Source organism: Esox lucius, chromosome 20, assembly GCF_011004845.1.
Source record: "Esox lucius isolate fEsoLuc1 chromosome 20, fEsoLuc1.pri, whole genome shotgun sequence".
Taxonomy (NCBI): Eukaryota; Metazoa; Chordata; class Actinopteri; order Esociformes; family Esocidae; genus Esox; species Esox lucius.
This window is the reverse complement of record NC_047588.1, coordinates 33,377,658-33,399,534: the sequence shown is the minus strand read 5'-3', so window position 1 is coordinate 33,399,534 and position 21,877 is coordinate 33,377,658. Positions and strand designations below refer to the sequence as shown.

General features: G+C 44.4%; 1 protein-coding gene across 2 annotated transcripts; it reads left to right on the top strand.

Annotated features, from left to right (window-relative positions):
• Window positions 1-566: 566 nt before the first annotated feature.
• On the top strand, window positions 567-14,897 carry ahr1a (aryl hydrocarbon receptor 1a). 2 transcript variants are annotated; one of them, XM_010884555.4, is made up of 12 exons: window positions 567-1,180; window positions 1,681-1,865; window positions 5,048-5,145; window positions 5,772-5,861; window positions 6,482-6,605; window positions 6,988-7,088; window positions 8,022-8,224; window positions 8,387-8,496; window positions 10,154-10,295; window positions 10,986-11,396; window positions 11,523-12,489; window positions 13,101-14,897. In XM_010884555.4, the coding sequence occupies exons 1-12, from the start codon at window positions 1,131-1,133 to the stop codon at window positions 13,182-13,184; spliced, it is 2,565 nt and encodes an 854-aa protein (XP_010882857.2). In that variant the 5' UTR covers window positions 567-1,130; the 3' UTR covers window positions 13,185-14,897. The 2 variants fall into 2 exon arrangements, with proteins under 2 accessions (XP_010882857.2, XP_010882856.2); XM_010884554.3 differs by having other exon boundaries at window positions 6,952-7,088.
• Window positions 14,898-21,877: the final 6,980 nt, after the last annotated feature.

The window sequence follows — 21,877 nt, the reverse complement described above, 5'->3', positions numbered from 1 at the left end:
TTTGGTATGTAAGAATTTGTTCTTACTTGACCTGCCTGGTAATACATTTAATAAATGAAAAATATTAAAACCAATGCTTTGCTGAAATTAGCAAAAACATACTGTTTTGAAGATCTATGGGTTTAGAAAGGTTATATATTATAATTCCATAACTTAATTTTATTAAACCTGTTATATTTTGAGCTGATAAACAAAAATCGTACAATGCTGGGAAGAGACATTCTGAACTGTAAATCCATCTCAGAATCAGGCCACGTTTTGAGTCGATTCTTTTATTATATTTTAATCATAAGCTGGGAGTCATCTGGGTCTCTGCTTTAAATCAGCAACACTTTGTAAATAGAACATTACAATGCAAAAGAAAAAAATGATAAACGCAGTGCTGGAGCAGGTTAGTGCCGAAGCATTCGTTGCCATAGAAATGTACCTGGCAAAACAAATGGCAAGCTGCTTTAGCTACATTGGTGTAACGAGTTAACACCGGTTAACGAGCTGACCATTAACCCTACTTCCACCTGATTCGTTGGATACGCCTCTGGCGTAACCTAACCAGGCAGGGGGCGGAACTAAGAGCGGTAGAAACAGAAAGAAGTCGATTGAATTACTCTTTGAAATGCTAATGACAATAAAGACTAATTCATGCAGCTAGCTATAGCGTCTAGGTGTTGTACCCGGTTGCAGCGAACAAGCTAATGGCAAGTTAGTGGCAAAGTTAAATTAAAATATTCCGACTGGATTTATGGACCACCCGCTTCTGACTAGAAAGGTCGCGCGGTCTATTGACCGCTCGTTGTTGGCTAACACCTGCCTCTCGTTCGAACTTGACCCATTGCTCCGCACTGTAGCTAGCTAACAGCGGTAGTTGGCCTCTAGTAGCATAGATGAGTATCTAGGTTATTTGCTACATTGGTTCTAAATGTGTTTTTCGTTTTATAAATCCGATTTTGTTTATAATTAACTTTTGCTTTGACTGCTGGTTAACGTAATTAACAGTAGCTAGCCTAGTGGCAGGGATGGGACAGCGTAACGTTCCTCTGGTTTGACAAGCTAGCTAATGCGCGTGACATTCTATATAGCACAGGCAAACACCAAGTGATCAATAATATTGTATTGCCATATCATTGAGAAAAATGAGCAGCAGCACATATGCCAGTCGCAAGAGGAAAAAGCCACAGAAAAGGTAACTGCTATTTGCTTTATAATCCTCGTAACGTTAGCTAGTCCTCCACTCTTATTATGCCACTAACTAGCACTTCTAGGTAGTCCATGCCATGTTTGAGCGTACAGTACTCGACTATTTATGTCAAATACTAGTCTAGACTAATGCGTGTTTATAACCTGTCAGTAACATGGGTGACAGCTACTTTGCAGTGCTGTCATGCTGTGAAAGGACCGTTGGCTGACACAAAATTGCATGACAACACTCATCTGAAATTGCATGACAACACTATGTTACAGAAGCATCATGCATCTTCAAAAGGGACATTTTAGTTTACACCTTAACTGGGCATCACTATTATTTTGTATTTGTCTTTTATGGTTCTGCTGTCTATGGATTCCATGATCATAAGTTGCATTCACGCTATTAAAAACTTTGCAGATAGGCCTATATAACAAGACAAAGGGAATATAACCAAACATATTTGACATTAATAGTGGACGTTACCATTCTCTTTCTAGTGTGAAGCCTCCTCCAGATGGAGCCAAATCAAACCCTTCCAAGAGGCACCGTGAACGCCTCAATGGAGAGTTGGACAGGCTGGCCAGTCTTCTTCCTTACCCTCAGGATGTAATTTCCAAGCTGGACAAATTGACCGTCCTTCGGCTCTGTGTCAGTTACCTGCGCGCCAAGAGCTTTTTCAGTGGTAAGGCTTGATTATAATAACACACTATAATGCTGTGGTGGTCAACCATTTCTCATCGTGTTTATTCTAAAGTAGTTGCATGTTGCTAGTGCCATCTGCATATTTTGCTTGATTTTGAATAAATAAAATAAATATTATATATTATATATAATATATAATATTGTCTGTCAGACTGTAATTGCAGTAGCTGCTTACTAAGTGTGAGGATTGCTGCTGGCTTCTGGAAATAACCTAAGATATCTTTGACAAGACAACACAAATGCCATCCTCAAGGTTTGAGCTTGCCCTGCATTTAATTTTCATGGCTCTCAGTAAATTTTTATCTGAGAGTTTCATATTTAAAAAAATGCTGGTTGGCAACCCTTGGCAGGGAAATTGAATGAAAATTGCCCAGGCAGTAGCTAATGCTCTAACAGGAAGACTTTCCTAGTTGGGTACATTTCAGAGCAAGAAATTATTAAATGCATTTCTTTTCTTTTATTCGTTTTGACTGTTGGTCGATGTATACTGCCTTGCAAAAGTATTCAAATCCCAAACCAATTCTCTCATATTACTGAATTACAAAAGGTCCATTAACATTTCTCTGACATTTTATTTGAAGACATTTACATAAGGAGAATAAAAAACAGAAAATAATGCAACATCATTTTCAAGTGATTGGATTTCCCAGTGAGCACAGTTGGATCAATAATCAGGTAGTGGAAGTGCATCACTACACTCAGGAACTGCCAAGAAAAGTCTGCATGTCAAAACCTGGTGCGCAGAAAACATGACTTGCAGTGGCTTAGTGTGGAGTAATGGTGCAAAAAGTTCAAGAGCTCTGCTTGGATGCTGATCAGATGAGACCAAGATAGCGATTTCAAAGTACAGGGAAATGCTGCAAGAGAACAGGATATCATCCACTAAAAAAAATTCACTGTTCAGCAGGTTACTGATCCTAAGCAAGGAGAAAGCAACTTTGCAGTGGCTCAACAACAAACAGGTTAATGTCCTACAGTGACTCAGTCAAAGTCCTGGGGGCTAAAATAACAGGATGCTATCAGGGTGTGTGAATTTCTCTGGAGAGTGGAATATAAACGTGTCATCTTGTGATCTGTCTCAGCGGAAGCGCTAGCAGAGCTGCAACAATAGATAACTTAAAGTAAATGAAAATGTAGGCCTAGGCTTTGTGTAAAGGCGAAGATCTTGTTTTGACCGGCAGTATACTGAACGATGTCACACGCTTCGCTTCTCACACTGAAACAACTATGAAGGGTACCGTAAGATACACCGGTGCCTTTACATTACGACAGTTTTGCCGACCCCTTAATGACAACGGCATTTAGACGTAGATGCATACACACCCTAGTTCACCAAACTCCCTCCAAGAATTTCCCACTGCTATCCCAAGGTTTGGGATCATTTTTATAATGTTACGGCTTTCCAATTTAAATAGCCATAGTAGAGGGGACTGCCAGGACTTCATCTGTTTCTGATGCCTCAGTAACGCAGGCCTTACTGTTACCTTTCAGAGGATTGTGGGTGGGCCGGGACTTTCATTATCATAATCAGTTAGTCCACAACCATGCCCCAGAACAAATGATGCTTGAAAATGACGATACGTTTGCAATCATACAGACACGATCACCGGCTTTATTTGTGTGAATGCTTTTGAAACCGACTTCCTAAATCAAGATTTTTGATGAATTCCTGGAGGATTTTTACTGTTAATTTCCAAGCTAGATTCAGCCTCCAAGTTCCAATGATGTTGTGGTCTCCTCAGAGGTCTGCTATGGCAGCCAGGATTCCTGGGCCTGTATCCACAGTGTGCGTCAGACTTGAAAACTGGTCGTCCAGAGAATAGACATTTTACTACTCCTCTGATGTCTAAAGTAGGTCTACGCATGGAAACACATTTGGCAAAAGTGAGGACACAACGTGAAAATATCCAACATGGTTATTGTGAACATTTGATATGCCCTCCCTTTCACAGTAGTTGTCTGACAGGGAGTATACTTCACTGGCGATGAGAATCCTGATTGATTCACTATCATGTACAACAGTGTCAGTGAGAGTCATCACTGCATTTTCTTGGCGCTGCCTCTTGTACTTCAGCTACCAGCTGAGGTAAACTTTTATGCGTTGATTTTTCTCCTGGCGCAGAGTTTCCCGGGCCTCTACATAACATTCTCCTAAAACCTACTCTGAGCTGGGAGTTTTATTAGTCATAAAGCAGGTTTTAACTGGATTCCTAGTGCCTTTTTGGAGATGCTTTGTGGATATGCGCCCTGGCCTTCATCTAGTGTTAAGTACTGCAGTGGTGCTTTGTGTGCTTTAGGAAATCTGCCAATTACACACACGCTCAAGGGGGCTGGGCTGGGGGTTTGCGTGAGTAACCAAGAACAGACTTGTTGAACTCTTGACTCCCAAGAAGAGTTATGAAACCGTGGCCTCCTGCGTCCCTAATCACAACCTGTTCTTTGTTTAGTGCACTAGGAGTTATTCACGATCTAGAGGACCGCCTGCAATTTGGGATGCAGACGCTTTCATAAGGTAGTTGTTGGCTCACACTACAAACTTTGACCTGTTTAGATGAGTAAGTAGTTCAGACTCTGAGCAATGACGAGGGGATGGTGGGTTCGCATGAACCAGTGGGAGGACTTATTTTGGCCATTGCATGAGAAGAGTGCCTTGGGACCGCTTGAGTTATCATCTTAATATTGTCCTGGCACAAGGACGGCAAATAAATAATAGTTTGTCACGTTTAGTTAAACAAGGGTAGACTGATCATCATCTGCCAGTCTTGTGTAATAGTTTCATGGCTTGGGGTGGAAGTTGGTCGGTGCACCATGTAATAAGTATAGTTGTCTGTGGCTGGGGTCCGGGACTGTCTTTCAGGCCCTGGTGTGGAGGTCTAAGTCTAGATGGGAATGAGCTTGGGCCCCATTGAGAAACTCAGCTGTTGGCACCGCCTTTGCTACCAGGTCTGTCATCAGTAGGCTGCTTTGTTGCATCCCATTGCTGGTTTGATTTGAATCACTGTCTTTAACAGGCAAAAACTTTCCTGTCTCCAATTATTGACAGTGGGCCTTTGGCTGTAGGTATATGCACTTTATATTCTCCTCTGCCTTTTTTCAGTGTGTGGTGGAAATCCTTAATGGCACAGTAACCTTGACCATGATTGTGTTTGTGTTGTATTGCAGAGACTCTAAAATCCACCCCCTGCCATTGCTCAGAGACTAATGTTCTGAAGAAGCATGGCACTGATCTGCCCGTTCCAGAGGGAGAGCTGATTCTTCAGGTTAGCAGTGTCCGTTCAGTAGCCACACTGGCTGCAGCAGGTCATGGCTGTTGTTGGTTTGATTGAATGCCTTGTGGCATTCAATCAAAGCGGTCTTGTACTGTCTACAGTCAGTAAGGTGATTCATATCATAAAGCATCGACGAGAAGGAGTTGAATCTTTTTTTAGACCAAAATGAACAAGATCTGACTGATCCTAGATCAGCTGTCTGACCGAGATGCTTTGTGAATATGGGCCCTGAACTATCCCCTTGTGTACGATGGAAAGATAATTATCGGAGTTGAGTTGACCTGCCGTTCAACCGCCCCTTGTTTGCTTTTTGTGTGCTGCTTAATAACCAGTTAATCATTTACTTTTGTTTGTCAGACAAAGTCCAGTTCTTGAGTGTAAGACTCATACCTTTTTCTTTTTTTCTTTTACATTTTCTTTGACAAACGGTGATGGAGGAATAGGCTGCCATGTGGGCTACAGGCAGAACCTTACACTGCTTTGGGTTCCTCTGACATTTGTTTTCGTTGGTAAGGCTGTGCTGTTTCTCCACAGCCATAAGCCTTCTTCTGATGGCTGCTGGTGGAGCATGGACAGTGTCTGTGTGAACATGAGAGTCAGTTCTGTTTCCCCCTCAGGTACTGAATGGTTTTGTTCTGGTCGTTACGGCTGGCGGCACAATCTTCTATGCGTCTCCCACCATACAGGAGTACCTTGGCTTTCAACAGGTAAATACTCTTTCTGTGGTACTACATCCAGCACCGTACACATCCCCTTTAAGCTTTTGAAACCAAATAAAAAAAAAAAAAATAATAAAACCAGGTGTGGCTCATCTAATCTTTCCCATTTATTTTCTAGATGTCTGTAGGCCTATTTATGGGTCCACATAAACTGTGTCATGGGTTGTGTGTTCTTCTAGTCAGCTCGCTGTTTAGGATTAATGCCAGGTCATGAAAAGTTAATTTGGTTGTTTATTAAAATGCCCCTTTAAATCTTCATTAATGTCTGATCGAAATGTAAAACTTATTAAGCACTGCTACTTTCTAGTGTCCATGTTATTATTCGCGTTACCTAACAGTCTGTGAAGGGTTCCTGTCACACCGGACAAAGTTGAGTGTTCTGGTATTTCCTCAACGAGAACAGAAGCCTGACCCTAAGCAGATGCCAAATCCAGTAGTTATGTTTGGATATCGGATTAAACATGGCCTGAAGCCAGCGCCGTCAAGGCTCTGTTACATGAGATGAGTGATGGGAAAAGGTATGATAGGTTGTGCATGAACGACGCCCGTGTTTGTAACCTTGTAGTTAGTGAAGTGTTTTGATGATGGTGGATGTGTTTGCTCCTCAGTCGGATGTCATCCATCAGAGTGTAAATGACTTCATCCATACGGAGGACCGAGCAGAGTTCCAGAGACAGCTCCACTGGGCCCTTAACCCCTCCGTCACACCTGACACTGGACTGCTAATCACAGGTGAAAACAGCATTTTATTTTACCTACGAGTGGCCTAGGGAGTTCCAATGATGTAAGCCAGGGATTCCCAACCCAGGGGGCGTGCCCTGAAAATATGCCCTGGGCCCCAAAGTACCAAATCACTGTGTCTTTGAATTCCTTTATGGTATTTAAGGATAAATGTTCTAAAAAATATCTTAATGAATAATGCATTAACCTATGGTGTCCAACATTACATTTTATATTTAATGGGTCTTTCTAACATTTCTAATATTGCACATTTTGTGTTGGTTCAGGTAAAATGTAGTTTAATATTTGGCTTTAGCCTTTTAAGTTCACAATGGAATGTTTCCTGCCACCCATCCAGCCCCAGAAGGTTCAGCCTCTACACCGTTTGTTACAGTCTATGACCCCCAGACGCTACCGCCAGAGAACTCCGCCTTCCTGGAGCGCAACTTTGTCTGCAGATTACGATGTCTCCATGACTCCTCCTCTGGCTTCCTAGTAAGTTGATGGACAAAACAAGATCAAATTTAGTCTTGCAATATTCTGGTAACTTTTCCAAATATAATGTTTTCTTCAGAAATCCTGGATGAACATTTCTAAAATCTTGTCAGGGTGTTATGTGTTCATTTCAGTTTGGTGTGAGGCTTTGCAAAAATACTTTTAGGTTCAGAAAAGTCTGCATATCCAGACCAGGAAATGATCCAAAAGATAGCATTTACATTGTGTACAAGCCTGGACAGCAGATTCTAACAATTTTTGTAATGCTTTTCTGTGATGTTTTTTTAATATCAAGTTATAATGAATAATACATTTTGGCGAGTTGGAAATACTGTTGTTTTTTTCTGTAGTTTTTTCCTAACAAAGAGGTTTTCTCTTAATTCCAAATATTGTAGTTAAAATTGCATTTTCTTTGCACATTATACATTATAAAATATTTTTGAGAATCTAGCAGTTAGATTTTATGGACATTTTCTTAGACTTTAGTTTGAGTTACTTCCCTTGGTTGATTGTTACAGAGCTGAATAATTTCCACTGTTGCACATGCTGACGAACATCTCAAATCTAATAGGGGAATTTAAATGGAGAAGTATGCCTTTATCCTCTGGCTGGCCTCCTCGCTTAGAACTTTTAAACTGCAGAAAAATATCAGCCTATGTTGGATGACCTGAGGACAAGTGAAATTGTGTTTTCAGTGAAACTGAGTTTGTATGTGGCCTGGTCGGAAATGAAAAATTGAGTTCTTATCTAAGTCATATACTGCAGTGTTCCGTTGTGTTGAATGTGTTCCTCTTAGATTGTGAAAAGTGAGTTAGCAGTTGCACACCTTACATGCTCCAATGTGCATGAACAGAGGGTAGTAGGGAAATCCATGGGAACGGGGTTCTCATTTCTGATACACATTCTGACAATTTTTAACGCCCAATTCTTAAGGCGCTGAACTTCCAGGGGCGTTTGAAGTTTCTCCATGGCCAGAACCAGAGGACCAAGGAGGGCAAAGCCATCCCACCCCAGCTGGCCCTGTTTTCCCTGGCCTCACCCCTGCAGCCCCCCACCATCCTAGAGATCCGCACCAAGAACTTCATCTTCAGGACCAAGCACAAGCTAGACTTCACGCCCACCGCCTGTGACACCAAGTGGGTGACCCACATATGTATCTGACTGGGGTGACACACATGAATAATGCCACAAGCATTCTGTTAAACAAAGCCGGTGCTGATTGGGGTGGGGTTAAGGCATTCATTTCTAGGAAATTTTTCCCTTTTGGTGAGGTTTTCCTTGTGTTCCGCCCTGTACAGGGGTAGGATGGTGCTGGGGTACACCGAGGCGGAGCTGTGCTACCGTGGTTCCGGCTACCAGTTCATCCATGCTGCTGACATGCTGTACTGCGCCGAGAACCACTTGCGGAGTGAGACTGCTCACCTGTTTTCAGATTGTATTTTTTGTCTGGCATTTGCGCTAATTTAACAGGAAAGCTGGGAAATGTGGGGGTGATTATTTATTTAAAAACATTTTTAATCTTGTTTTCCGATTTTCAGTTTTTTTCTGTCTTTCTTAAATACAACCCTGTTTCCAAAAAAGTTGGAGCGCTGTGTAAAATGTAAATAAAAAAAAGAATTCAATGATGTACAGATTATTTATCCCTTTATTTAATTGAAATAGTACGAAGACAATGTATCAAATGTTGAAACTGAGAAATGTTATTGTATTTTGAAAAAAACTTCTGTTCTGAATATGATGCCAGCAACACGTTTCAAAAGAGTTCAAAAGTTGGGACAGGAGCCTGTTTACCACTTTGTTGCATTACTTTTAACAATACTCTGTAAGCATTTGGGAACTGACAAGACCAATTCCTGTAGTTTTGAAAGTGAAATGTCTTCCCATTCTTGCTTGATATGGGTTTTCAGCTGCTCAACAGTTCGGGTTCTCCTTTGTTGTATTTTTCCTTTCATAATTTTTAGTAGGTGAAAGGTCTGGACTGCAGGCAGACCAGTTTTGCAACCATTCTCTTACTATGGAGCAATGCTGTTGTGATGCATGCAAAATGTGGTTTGGCATTGTCTTGCAGCATATGCCTCTCCAATACCTATATACATCTCTGGAAAAAAATTTAAGACCACTGCACCTTTTTCTTTTCTTTCCAAAAAAGTCGAAAAGGAAGATTTTGAGTGAGGAACAGAAGGTTTAAAATTAAGAGACCACTGCAAATTTAACCCTTCTGTTCCTCATTCAAAACTTTCCTTTTCAACTTTTTGAAAAAGTGGGATATTGTTTGGCATTTCTGGATCTTGTTTTATGTCTGTTTTCTTCTTTGCATGGAAGAGTTTTAACTTGCATTTGTGGATGCTATGATGTACTGTGTTCACAGACAATTGTGTTAATATGTTATCCTGAGCCCATGCAGTGATTTCCATTACAGAATCGTGTCTGTTTTTAGTGCAGTGCCGTCTGAGGGCCCGAAGATCACAGCCATCCAATATATATGATATTATTTACTGTAGACGATATAATCCCTAAACAAAATGTTACGTTGAGATGCTTTATTCTTAAATTGTTGCACTATTTGCCCATGCAGTCTTTTACAGAGTGGTGAACCCCTCCTCATCCTCAGTTCTGACAGACTCATCCTCTCTGGAATTATCTTTTAATACCTAATCATGTTACCGACCTGTTGCCAATTGACCTAATTAGTTGTGTGATATTACACCAGGTTTAGTTTATTAGCATTACACAACTTTTCCAGTCTTTTGTTGCCTCAGTCTCAACTTTTTTTAAACGTGTTCAAATTCAAAGAGGGCATATATCCTTCAAGAAACAGAAGTCTCAGTTTCAACATTTGATGTGTTATCTTTGTACTCTTTTCTGTTGAACATAGGGTTGAAATGATTTGCACATCATTGCATTGTGTTTATTTACGTAATATTTACGCAGTGTCCCAACATTCTGGGGGAAACAGGATTGTATGTTTTCTCATATTTTCATGTTTTTTGGTCAATCTCCTACTTGCGCTTCACAGTAATGATTGAAATATGGTGAAACGAACACTTGTGTGTCCCGGGCCACAGTGATGAAGACGGGAGAGAGTGGCATGACCGTGTTCCGGCTACTGACCAAGCTGAGCGGCTGGGTCTGGGTGCAGGCCAATGCCAGGCTGGTGTACAAGAATGGGCAGGCCGAGTGCATCATCGCCTCCCAGAGAGTGATCACGTACGTCACGTTGTCCCGCTGCAGGACATTCAGTGAATATAAGAATTCCTCACACCTCTGTTAAAATGCTAGGTCATTGTGATGTAGAAGAATGAGAAAACTTTTTCCACCTTTAATGTGACCTATAATCTGAACAATTCAATTGAAAAACAAACTGAAATCTTTGAGGGGGAAAAATAAGAAACTCACAATAACCTGGTTGCACAAGTGTGCACACCCTTAAACTAATACTTTGTTGAAGCACCTTTTGATTTTATTACAGAACTCAGTCATTTTGGGTAGGAGTCTATTAGCATGGCGTATCCTGATGTGGCAATAATTGCCCACTCTTTGCAAAAGTGCTCCAAATCAGTCAGATTGCAAGGACATCTCCTGTGCACAGCCCTCTTCAGATCACCACACATATGTTCAATTGGATTCAGGTCTGTGCTCTGGCTGGGCCATTTCAAAATGTTCGTTGTCTCATTCTTTTACATCACAAAAAAACTGGCACTTTAACAGGGGTGTGTAGACATTTTATATCCACTGTAGCTACAGCCGCAAGGGTTTCCTCATCACTTCACCTGATCGGGGCAAAACCTTTTAGGACAGGCATGGTCAGGAGAACCCCCCCTAACCTAGTCAGGTTGACTTTCTTTGAGGCCTAACACCTTTTTCTTCCTCTACCCGGTGTCTTCCGACTGTGCTTAGGGATGAGGAGGGAGAGGAGAATCTAAAGAAGCGAACCCTTGACTTCCCTTTCAATTTCACCACCGGGGAGGCCCTGCTCTACGACAGCAGCCTGCCCAAGGCCGTGGTAACAGCCGGCCCTGGAGGAGATAACGACAACAGACAGACGGGCGCCTTGGACCCCAACTCGCTGCTGGGCTCCCTGCTGAAACAGGATGAGTCCATCTACATCTCCCGTCATACTCAGAATGAGCTGCTGCTCCAACTCCCACAGGAGGATGTGCCAGGCCTTCCAGAGGAGGGATGTGGGGGCATCTTTTCCAGCAGCTGGCAGGAGGGGGGCCTCCTCTCCCTCTCTGAGAGCCTCCTCTTCAAGCAGGAGTCTTTGGAACCACGTAGTTGTGAGGGAGGTGGCTTCTCATCGGAGGACAGGTAACATTTCTCTTCTATGGGTCTTAGATGTCTCTATGACGGATGCAGTTTTTAATGTTGTAATAAACATTTTCCGCAATAAATGTTTCCTGACTGGGACTGAAAAGATGATTGATTGATTGACAGGGACTGGGATCTGTCGGGCTTCATGAGGAACCTGGGTGTCAGTCGGGAGGATCTGCTTCCGCGCAACGACATATTCTTGGACGTGGACCTGGACGCTTGCCGAGATGGCCTCCTCCCGGACCTGACCGACGAGATCCTGTCCTACGTACACAAGTTCCTGTGGAACAGGTCGGACTCGGGTCAGACGTTTTTCCCCTCTGGGGGCGCCACGCCAGGAGATCAGGGCCGTAGTTGCCCAGTCGTGCCATTACAACAACCATCTGCATACCAGCCACTTCATCCGCACTCCTATTCCGTTCCTCACCGGCAGCCTCCCACCTCGTCCCCCCAGCTGAGGTCACCCACTCGACCCCTCCCACAGGAAGCAACACCGCAATGGCCGACGCCTCTAGACGGCCTGCTGTTGCCATGGCAGCAACATCAGCTAAATGCCCAGTGCCCGCCGTTCCCGTGGCAGCAGCGGCAGCAGCGGCAGCAGCAGCTGTGTGACAAACTGAAGGACCTGCAGGTGAATCAGACCGCGGGTGCTTTACCAGCACCGAGCCAGCCACTCAGCACCAAGCAGCAGATCCCCCTGTTGTTCCTCCAGCAGCCGGGGTGGTTTCCCACTCCCCCGGGCCAAGCCCACTGTGAGCACCCCTATCCACGGGAACCCTCCCAAGACCTCCCCTCCAAGGAGCAGCCCAAAGCCGTCTCTGTCGGCCCCTCCCAAGACCCCGCGTTACCCTGTGTGCCCTCCGGGTACCTGGAAGGCCAGGAGGCTGGTGGAGAGCTCACAGCCCAGGATCTGGAGGAGTTGCTGGGCAACTTAGAGTCTGGTGATGCCGGAGGCGTGTTCCAGCAGGGGCACATCAACGACGGCCTGGCCCGGACTCAGGCCACCGGCCCAGGCTTGGCCCAGCACACATGTCCTCCAGCCGCGTGCATCGGGGGGGTCAACAGAGCAGAACCGCTGTGCACCACGCAGGTAGGCAACATGGCCCGATGTGGGTTTTGCTCAGTACAGCCCAAGCAGGTTAAATGTGGGTTTTGCTCAGTACAGCCCAAGCAGGTTAAATGTGGGTTTTGCTCAGTAGAGCCCAAGCAGGTTAAATGTGGGTTTTGCTCAGTACAGCCCAAGCGGGTTAAATGTGGGTTTTGCTCAGTATAGCCCAAGCAGGTTAAATGAGGGTTTTGCTCAGTACAGCCCAAGCGGGTTAAATGTGGGTTTTGCTCAGTACAGCCCAAGCAGGTTAAATGTGGGTTTTGCTCAGAACAGCCCAAGCAGGTTAAATGTGGGTTTTGCTCAGTACAGCCCAAGCAGGTTAATTGTGGGTTTTGCTCAGTACAGCCCAAGCGGGTTAAATGTGGGTTTTGCTCAGTACAGCCCAAGCAGGTTAAATGTGGGTTTTGCTCAGTACAGCCCAAGCGGGTTAAATGTGGGTTTTGCTCAGTACAGCCCAAGCAGGTTAAATGTGGGTTTTGCTCAGTACAGCCCAAGCAGGTTAAATGTGGGTTTTGCTCAGTACAGCCCAAGCAGGTTAAAATGTTGTGAAATGTGAAGAGCTTTCAGCCAGTCTGACTGTTCCTCTGTTCCAGAACGGGAGCCTGTGGAGCGTGGAGCCGGCTGATCCTCTGTCCTCCATGGGGGCGGGCGGTTGTCACGCCGCAGGGCAGCTGTAACAGCAGTCTCCTGTTCCTCCTTCCGCTGAGACCAGGTCCCACCAGACCTCCCACTGAGGGAATTCATGTGAGACAGAGTACGTCCTACTTGGAGACTGTGGAGTAGGATGAACAGAGGCCAGCCAGTCGCCCCCGGTCCCCCCTGGAGAAAGGCTGTGGTGGAAGGCTCCCCGGGTCCCCCCTGGAGAAAGGCTGTGGTGGAAGGCTCCCCTCGTCCCCCAGCCTCTGCCATGCCCCTGGGCCACACACTATCTACTATCATTGACCTTTGTTGCCCTACTGGGCCTTATTAAGAGCTGTCCACTATATATGGGATTGTGTGTTTTGGCACTGAGCTTAAAAGAAGAGGGTCGTGTCCAAAGAGATGGAGTGTCAGACTGCAGAAAGAAAGATTGTGAGTGAACCGAGGAAGTGGAGGACAGAAATGTAATGGACTATGGACCAGTATGCATTTTAGCTCGCACTCTGATGCTTTGAAAAGGAGACTGTCAACCATTCCTGTTTTTCAAGAAAGACACACGTTTGGTTATTACAGTTTACTCCTCAGCCTATGTCGGTGGCACAGTCGTGGTTCAGATGCGATCCTTAACAACCCATTGGTCGATTAGCATGGAGCAATGACACAGAACCACACTCTTCCCAGGATTTTGGGCCTATATTCATAGACCGTCCTAGAGTAGGAGTGCTGATATAGGATCAGTGTCTCCTTTTAGATCACGTTGCATGAAACCATGTAATCCTACAAGATTCCTACTCTAAGCTCTTTGAATACAGGCGTTGGCTTAGTCCCTATGAAGCATTTACTGTATTGAAGCATTTATTGTGAATATATAAGCCATTGGTTGCTTACAAGCAATCACTTGTTCATCACTTGCACTTAAAGGTGCAATTGAAAAAAAATTATAATCAAAATAAATAGATAGCTTATGGAAACTTCTATTAGGTGAATTAAAGCATCTGTCTTCACATATTTTTGTACAAAATGCATTTGCAATCCTATTTAAACTTCAGAAATGTGATTAATTTCTTTATTGTTTTTTATTGTTTTTTGTTGGCAAGTTTTTCCCAGGTGCACATTATTCAGGAAACTTTTTTTATGGCATTAAAAAACGATATCACTGTGAGTATTAGCAACCATGTGAATTGTGGTGTTACGTCATTAGCAATATCATTCTGTGAGCTTTATTGGGCAGTCGCTTGCATTGTGAGCCTGGCAAAGTATAGACTAGTTTGTAATCCAAGGCTTAATCACATGACTGTGCTCCCTGTGGCTCCCTGCTCTCTAGTGCCTGTTAATGTTTAGGTTTAGGGAATAGGATGCGATTTGAGACATAGAGAAGTGGCAGGTCACTGCATTTGATCTAAATACCTAACTTGTGGCATAAGAAGGTATTGCACTGTTAGTGGTAGCTGAAGACCATCTGTTATATGTAGCACTTAAATAATTGTACTTTTTTTAACTGAGCCAATGACGTTCATGTTGCTATGCAGAATTGAGTGGGGGAATGTTGTAACCCTCCTCGTTTGGTGATCTGTCACGTCTTTTGAATAATTAATTGACAGGGTTTATTTTATTTATTTTGTCAAAAGACAAATGAAATGTTGAATATGTTAAAATGCTAAAAATTAGCATTTTCTGTGAATTAATTTTGCATCATTTATGGACCAAGGAGTATTACTTAATATTAATATTTATTAATAAAACATCTTGACACTGCAGGTAGAAAAAGTTTCTTGTTAGTGATTTTCCACATGCTGACAATAAATCAAAATGTATGTGTGGTGGGGACAAGGCATGGCCCATGGGTCTTAGTCAAATATGGTGGTGACAGCATCATGTGTTGGGGATGGTTCTCGTCGACAGCAGCTGGATTATTAGAATTGAATGGAAAATGAGCAATTTCCTGGACAATGATCCCAAACACAAGGCCAAAGTTAAATTGGAGCGGCTCAATAACAAAAACTGATTGTATGGACAGCTGATAGGTAAGTCCTCTGACCTGAGACCAGTGTCTTTGCTGATATTGTTCCTAATTCCTGTGATCTTCCAGTATGTTTCTGACGGTAGCCAGCTTGAGATGCTTGAAACAATGGCCAGGGACCTCAACCTGGCCCTGATCTTCACACTGCCCCTGGAGGAGCACCGTGGTGTTAACCACTCAGGTACATATTTTGTTTTAAAGGGTTTTTCCTCTAATCTAGCAAGCCTGATTCTCTCAATTTACTGGATGAAAATCAGGTTAGTCGCAACTGAGTTTTTACTGGGTTTTCAGTGTCAGGTCTCCACCCCCCATTCTCTACTGTTTTAATTAAAACACTACCCAAATAAATGGCCTTAGTTTGACTTTCTGGTCCTTAAGACTTTTGCACAGTACTGTGTATTTCTGTCCTTTCATATTTCCCCCTTCAGTGTACTATAAACCATTTGAGGTATTGTAATGCGTGATGCTATACATACAAAGTGCATATCATCCATCCTACTTAAAATGATTACTCTGTAGGCTATGTTAGTGAGAAAATGTAAGCAACATGACGTATGAGATAAACTGAGCGATGGGGACAGACCCATAAGTGTTAAGCCTCGTCCATCATCATGGGCTGCCTCCCAAACAGTACACCTTTTATAGTACACGTCTTTTGACCACGGCAGTTGGGCTTTGTTAGTGCCCTTCTGTATGTAGGGAATAGTGTGCCATTTGAGATGTACACATTGTTTGAGCCCTCGGCTGCAAAAACAATTGAGAGAATCCCCTTTCAGACTGATCCCCATAGAACACCTCTACTGTGTTCCTCAAGAGAATGTTTAGAATGCCTCAGCCTGCGTGTTTCCGAGTTCTCAGAGTTTTTACTCAAAATAGATATAGAAGGTAGGCAGAGAGGATATCTGATGTAGTTGTTTCTATTGGCTATCGTTATCTAAAGTCATGTTGTACACACACACACAAGGCTGGTTGTTTATGGATCTTATGTGACTTATTTAAAAAATGTGTTGTGTGATTTAGTTGGTCGTTCAGAAATGTCACGAGTCTACTTTAGGGACATACTTTTCTCTTTCTTTGTGACTTCTTAGCATTAGGATATATGTTTGGTTTTGTAGTCATTAAACATAACTTCTTTTTTTTTCAATTTTATCCACTGACTTTAAACTGGTCTTATTATTGTCTTATACATTAATTTCATGGGCTTATCGCTCTAAGGTGTGGTGTAACACTGCCCTCTAGTGTCTACTTTGGGACCACCACAGTAGCAGAGCCAGAAAATTTGTTTGACATTTCCGTCTAAATGATGTAACAAGTTAACACAGGCAAGACATTTGATACACACAGGGGAAGAAATCCAGACACACACAGGCAAAAGAAAATAGCCCAAGCTATCAATGACAGGGATTTTGATCCATACTAGGAATGTGCCATGACCATTAAAACCCTTAAAACTGTATTTGGTTTGTATGTCCGTCTGAGAGCTGGTCTACTGTGTGCTTAACAGACTCCGACGCGGTGCCACGCTGACCTGTCATTCTCCACCTGTCCTGTCCTGGGGTATTTCCACTATCCTGCCAGAGAAGATTATTTTCCCGCTTCATCAGATGCTGTGACAGGCTAACACTCCCATTTGGGAAGGACTTAACACGGTTTTGGGCTCTTGTGATTTTGGCAGGAAGATTTAACTCTTTCACAGTGATAAGGTGTCCTGGTATGAAAAAAAGGCTTACGAACGTATTTCTTGACATAAATAAACAGCCACAACGTCTATAACCTCATAATAGCATTTCAGACGTATCAGATATTTCAGTGTAAGCTGCTGGCAGTTTGATATTGCGAAACGCTAAGCTATTGGGTTGGTGACGCATTTAGGCACATGTTCCACTGGGTGATGGTTACGTTACAGATCAAGCCTCTTCCTCTTAGGAGCAGTTCTGAGCTGCTGTGTTGGTGTGTGGTGTTTACCCTAACTTGTGTGGGAAGACTGAACAGTGGACCCCGTGATTATCGCTTTCTGCTGACTGTGCGACTGGTTGGGGGGGGTAAAAGTGAAACTTCCCTGTGAAAGAATGAAGAACGTGAGTTATGCTCACCAGCTTTACCCGACGGTCTCGTGTTTCAGGAGATGTAGTGAGGGAGCGGGAGGAGCCGTGGTGTGAAGGGCAGCGCTCCACTGGGCTGATGGCTTTGGGTGGGTGTGTCCCCTTTAGCTGGAGGTAATCCTCCAGGATCGGTCCCTAAGCCACCCCCGGGGCCCCAGTAACCCCAGCTGGAATGCCCGCTCACTGGGGACAGCTGGATGGGAGGGAGGGGGGGGGGGAGAGACCAGAGGGGTTCCCACAAATTGAATTAAGAGAGGAGCAGAAATGAGAGAGAAGAAGGGGAGTAAACACTGAGAGATGGAAAAAACAGATGCCCTCGGCTCTGAGGCCCCGCCCCCCTGCACCCTTAACAACAGCCCTGGACTCTGTAACGTGTGTGACACTGACCTGCCACACCTGTGCTCTCTCTCCTCCCAGACTACTGAGGAAGCCTGGCCTGGCTTGTTTTCTCTGCAAATGTGGGGATCTACTGTGCTGGGATTAGACACGGCTGCTGTTGTTATTGTTGATCTGTTGATTGAACTATTCAATCCTCAGTCCAGGTGTTGTTGCCATCCTGTTTTCTGTGTGCGCGTGTGTGTGTGTGTGTGTGTGTGTGTGTGTGTGTGTGCGCACGCATGTGTGTGCGTGCATATGTGTGTTTGTGTGTGTGTGTGTGCGCACACGCATGTGTGCGCGTGCATATGTGTGTTTGTGTGTGTGTGTGTGTGTGTGTGCACGTGAGAGAGAAGCCAGGGTCTTCTGTCTCTCAGGCCGTCAGAATGAGGAATAGCAAACAGCTGGCCGGTGGAGTGGAGAACCCTGGTTGAGAGGTTGCACCCAACGGCTCACTGCCAGCTGTTACTGTTGCCACTGGAACAACACTGGAACGGAGGACGAAGGACGAGGAGAAGGAAGTGGGGGAGGTATTGGAAGATGAGGAGGAGGTGGAGGAGAAAGAGGGAGGTGAACTACAGCAGGTGTTCCGGCAATAAAGTGGCGGAGGAGTAGGGCAGGAAGGAAGATGAGGAGGAGGAAGCCAATCCTGACTGTTGCTGCGGCACGGCGGGCGACGAGGAGGAGGAGGAGGAGGAAGAGTAGTAACGTGAACTATAACAGCTCTGCTAATGTCCCCTCTGCTGCAGGTGTCCAATGGTTATGCGCCCCCAGACCTTAATGCACCATCGAGGCTTCTGATCCCGCTGGCACTGGAGGTGGTCTCCGGGGATGGTTTGGTGTGGTCTTGAAAGGTTTGGCGTTAGCGCCGGGTCATTAGTCAGTCAATCAGCCGAGGGAAAGTCAATAGACGGCATTACAGTCACCATCCACGCGGGACATCCAAACCGCGGGCTCAAATGTACGCCACCTCATGTCGTCTGTAATTCGGCGTTGAGAACCCTGGGAGAAATGGCTGGAGTCCACTTTCAAACCAGCTGACTGGAAATGCATTTGTCCACCGGTGGTCCCGGACTGAAACAATAAACCAAGGAGGGATGGTGAAGAATGCCTTTGAAGTGACAAATAACAATGTGAAGCCTTGGACAGCTGTGGATTTACGACGATGACAAATCTGCATATAATCTGCCCTAATCGTGCCTTTTTCTCCTGGTTAAGATAAAAGAATCCCTCTCCTCCCAACATTCCTGCTGGTGACCAGGGAAGTCACAAGAAGACTGGGAAAGTGTTGGATCTGAGGACCCACGGCTTCTGGTTCCCCCGCCTCAAAGTTTGCTACCGTCTGCTGTGACACACCTCACGACCCCCACACTCCCACAGGGGACAAGAAAATACCCAGTTCGTGTCCCAAATGGCTCTGAAGTAGTGGACTACATAGGGGATATGAAGCCAGTTGGGTGCCCCTCAAATCAGATAGCTGGCACTAAATACCAGGGTACTGCATTAACATACCTGTATACTGTTATAAGGCAGTCACAAACAACAGGGTTTGTGCGACACGCCTGCGATTCACAGCACAACTACCACTTCAGCTTTATGTGTCTAGTGTATCACTCTAAAATGAGTGGGGATTTGAGTGTGGACTTGATTTCTACATCTGTTGGAACTGTTGTACTGTAAAGCCGGTAGTGGGATCTCAGTGCAACTTCAGATCGAGGCAGTAGGTGGCACTGTTTCCTATGTTTTAACCCACAGGTGATACGCGAGCCAGTGTTTTATCTGTTGCTTCTTTCTGCTTTCAGCTGTCAGACAACAACAGCATTTCTTTTTGCCAAGTGCCTTTAGGCAAACACCTGTATATAAGGACACTTCACAGTGCACGTCAGAGCAGAAAGACGTCATCTTTCAGCATTACAATGGCCCAAAGAAGTCTGTTAATGTCCTTGAGTGGTCCAGCCAAAGACCAGACTTGAACCCCACTGAATGTCTGTGGGAGCACCTGAAGATTGCACTTCACAGACGCTCCCAATCAAGTCTGATAGGGCTTTAGAGGATCTAGCAGGAGGAATGGGACAAACTGTTCAAATCTGGGTCTGCAAGACTCAAGGCTGGTTGAAGCATTCCCATGAAGACTCAAATCTGATTGAAGCGTTCCCATGAAGACTCAGTGGTTGTAGCATTCCCATGAAGACTCAAGGCTGGTTGTAGCATTCCCATGAAGACTCAGTGGTTGTAGCATTCCCATGAAGACTCAAAGCTGGTTGAAGCATTCCCATTAATACTCAAGGCTGGTTGAAGCATTCCCATGAAGACTCAAGCCTGGTTGAAGCATTCCCATGAATACTCAAGGCTGGTTGAAACATTCCCATGAAGACTCAAGCCTGGTTGAAGCATTCCCATGAATACTCAAGGCTGGTTGAAGCATTCCCATGAATACTCAAGGCTGGTTGAAGCATTCCCATGAAGACTCAAAGGCAGGGATCTCTCCTTCTATAAAGTAATGAATAATAAAAATGTTTTGTTTTTCAATAAATTGTAAACAATTTGGGAAGACCTTTATCCCCCTCTTTGTGCCTCTGTATTGTTTGTAGATTGATAAAAAAAGTTTGATCAGTTAGAACTTAAGTCTATAACACAACATAATGTGCAGAGGGTGAGAAACGCCTCACAAACTGTCAAACGGTGCACTATTCCCTACTTTGTGTGCTACTTTTCACAAACTCTCTATGGGACTTTGTCCTAAGTAGTGCACTAAAGGATAGGACAGCATTGAGGACACGGACAGTATTAATATAATCCTCAGGTGCGCTTTCATCCTGACACTCCCGCAACGATTGATTCGGACAAATGCCTCACACACAGCGCACTCATTTCAGCTATACATAAGTTAAATCTGTCAGTATATCAGAGTTCAGCCCTGTCCGTGGCTCTGCTCTTCAAACAGGGGAAACACAGCAGGAAACCCTCCTCAAGACACGCAGGGGAGAAACTTCTCATCTGTGACCCTGAGGGCAATCTCCCCCACCACACACCCACACACACACACACACACGCACTGCTGTGTGTGCTGCTGTCTGAGCAACCACAGCTTCCCGCCCCCAGTAGACCCCAGACACCTCAGTCAGCCAAAACCAACAGACCTCCTTGGCAGTACTGCAGTAAGCCCGCTCACCTGCATGGATCTCACTGCACTTTCTCACATAGGCAAACATGACTTCTCACTAGAAGGCCCATCAGTCACTGGTAACATTCCTCTGTGACACAGCACCCAGTAACACTGCATACACACCCTTGGAACAGTGAGAAACTGTGCGGTTGGGCCGTATTCCAGTAAGCCACTGAAGGTTATCAGTGGCACTCGCAGCTCCACGCGATGTCGAGTTCATTTGTCAAGTGCCATCACGTGGATATTGAAAAAGAACATCCCATACACACACACGCACTCACACACACACACACACACACACGTTAACACACACGTATTTATAAACACTGTTGCTATGTCTACCATGCCTTTACCGGGGCATACATTTTTATTGTACTGCTCCTGCTCTCTCTCCTCGTTGCTATTTTTAGTGTGTTTGTCATAGCGTTTCAGACATCCAGCATCCCTACATGTTACAATTTTAAAACACAGCGCTCACTTGACCCCAACCCCTCACTACCTTTCTGAGTGCCCTCGAGCAAGCAGGGCAACAAATTCACTCTCCTTTGTGCAAAGCTGCTCCAATCAGATTTGTTCTCAACTTTTTTTTTTTTTATAGAAGATAGATCTTTCCAGAAGCTGACTGTTTATAGTAACAGTAGAATGGGATTGTTTATAGTAACAGTAGAACCTTGCCTTTAGTCTTTAGCACGGTGAGTGTTCAGTTTTGAATACCTTGTCATTACACCTGTTAATTGCAATAGTCAACTTCAGCTTGTTCGGACGTTGTATATATATCACGACTGTCTGACCCGGTTTTATTCTTAACCCCGCTTGTCTTGGTGACATGCCTTTTTAAGGGACTGGTAATAACACGATGCAAAACTATAACTTAACTGTATTCCATCGCTATGCGAAGCCATCACCACCATTACCCGGCACGGTCCTCATTATTATTTCACTCTGGTAGTAGACATAAAATGCCATGCATATTGATTTTGTCTCCAAGCAGTACCACAGCCAGACTATAAATAGACCCTTACCCACATGTATGATCTCACCTCACCACCATCATTAGACGTGACTGAA

Bases quoted from the DNA above. Each gene is read 5' to 3' on its own strand.
- ahr1a (XM_010884554.3), top strand. From the start codon at position 1,131: ATGAGCAGCAGCACATATGCCAGTCGCAAGAGGAAAAAGCCACAGAAA. The intron at 1,181-1,680 runs GTAACTGCTATT...TTCTCTTTCTAG, and splicing joins AGGAAAAAGCCACAGAAAAG to TGTGAAGCCTCCTCCAGATG. The intron at 1,866-5,047 runs GTAAGGCTTGAT...GTTGTATTGCAG, and splicing joins CGCCAAGAGCTTTTTCAGTG to AGACTCTAAAATCCACCCCC.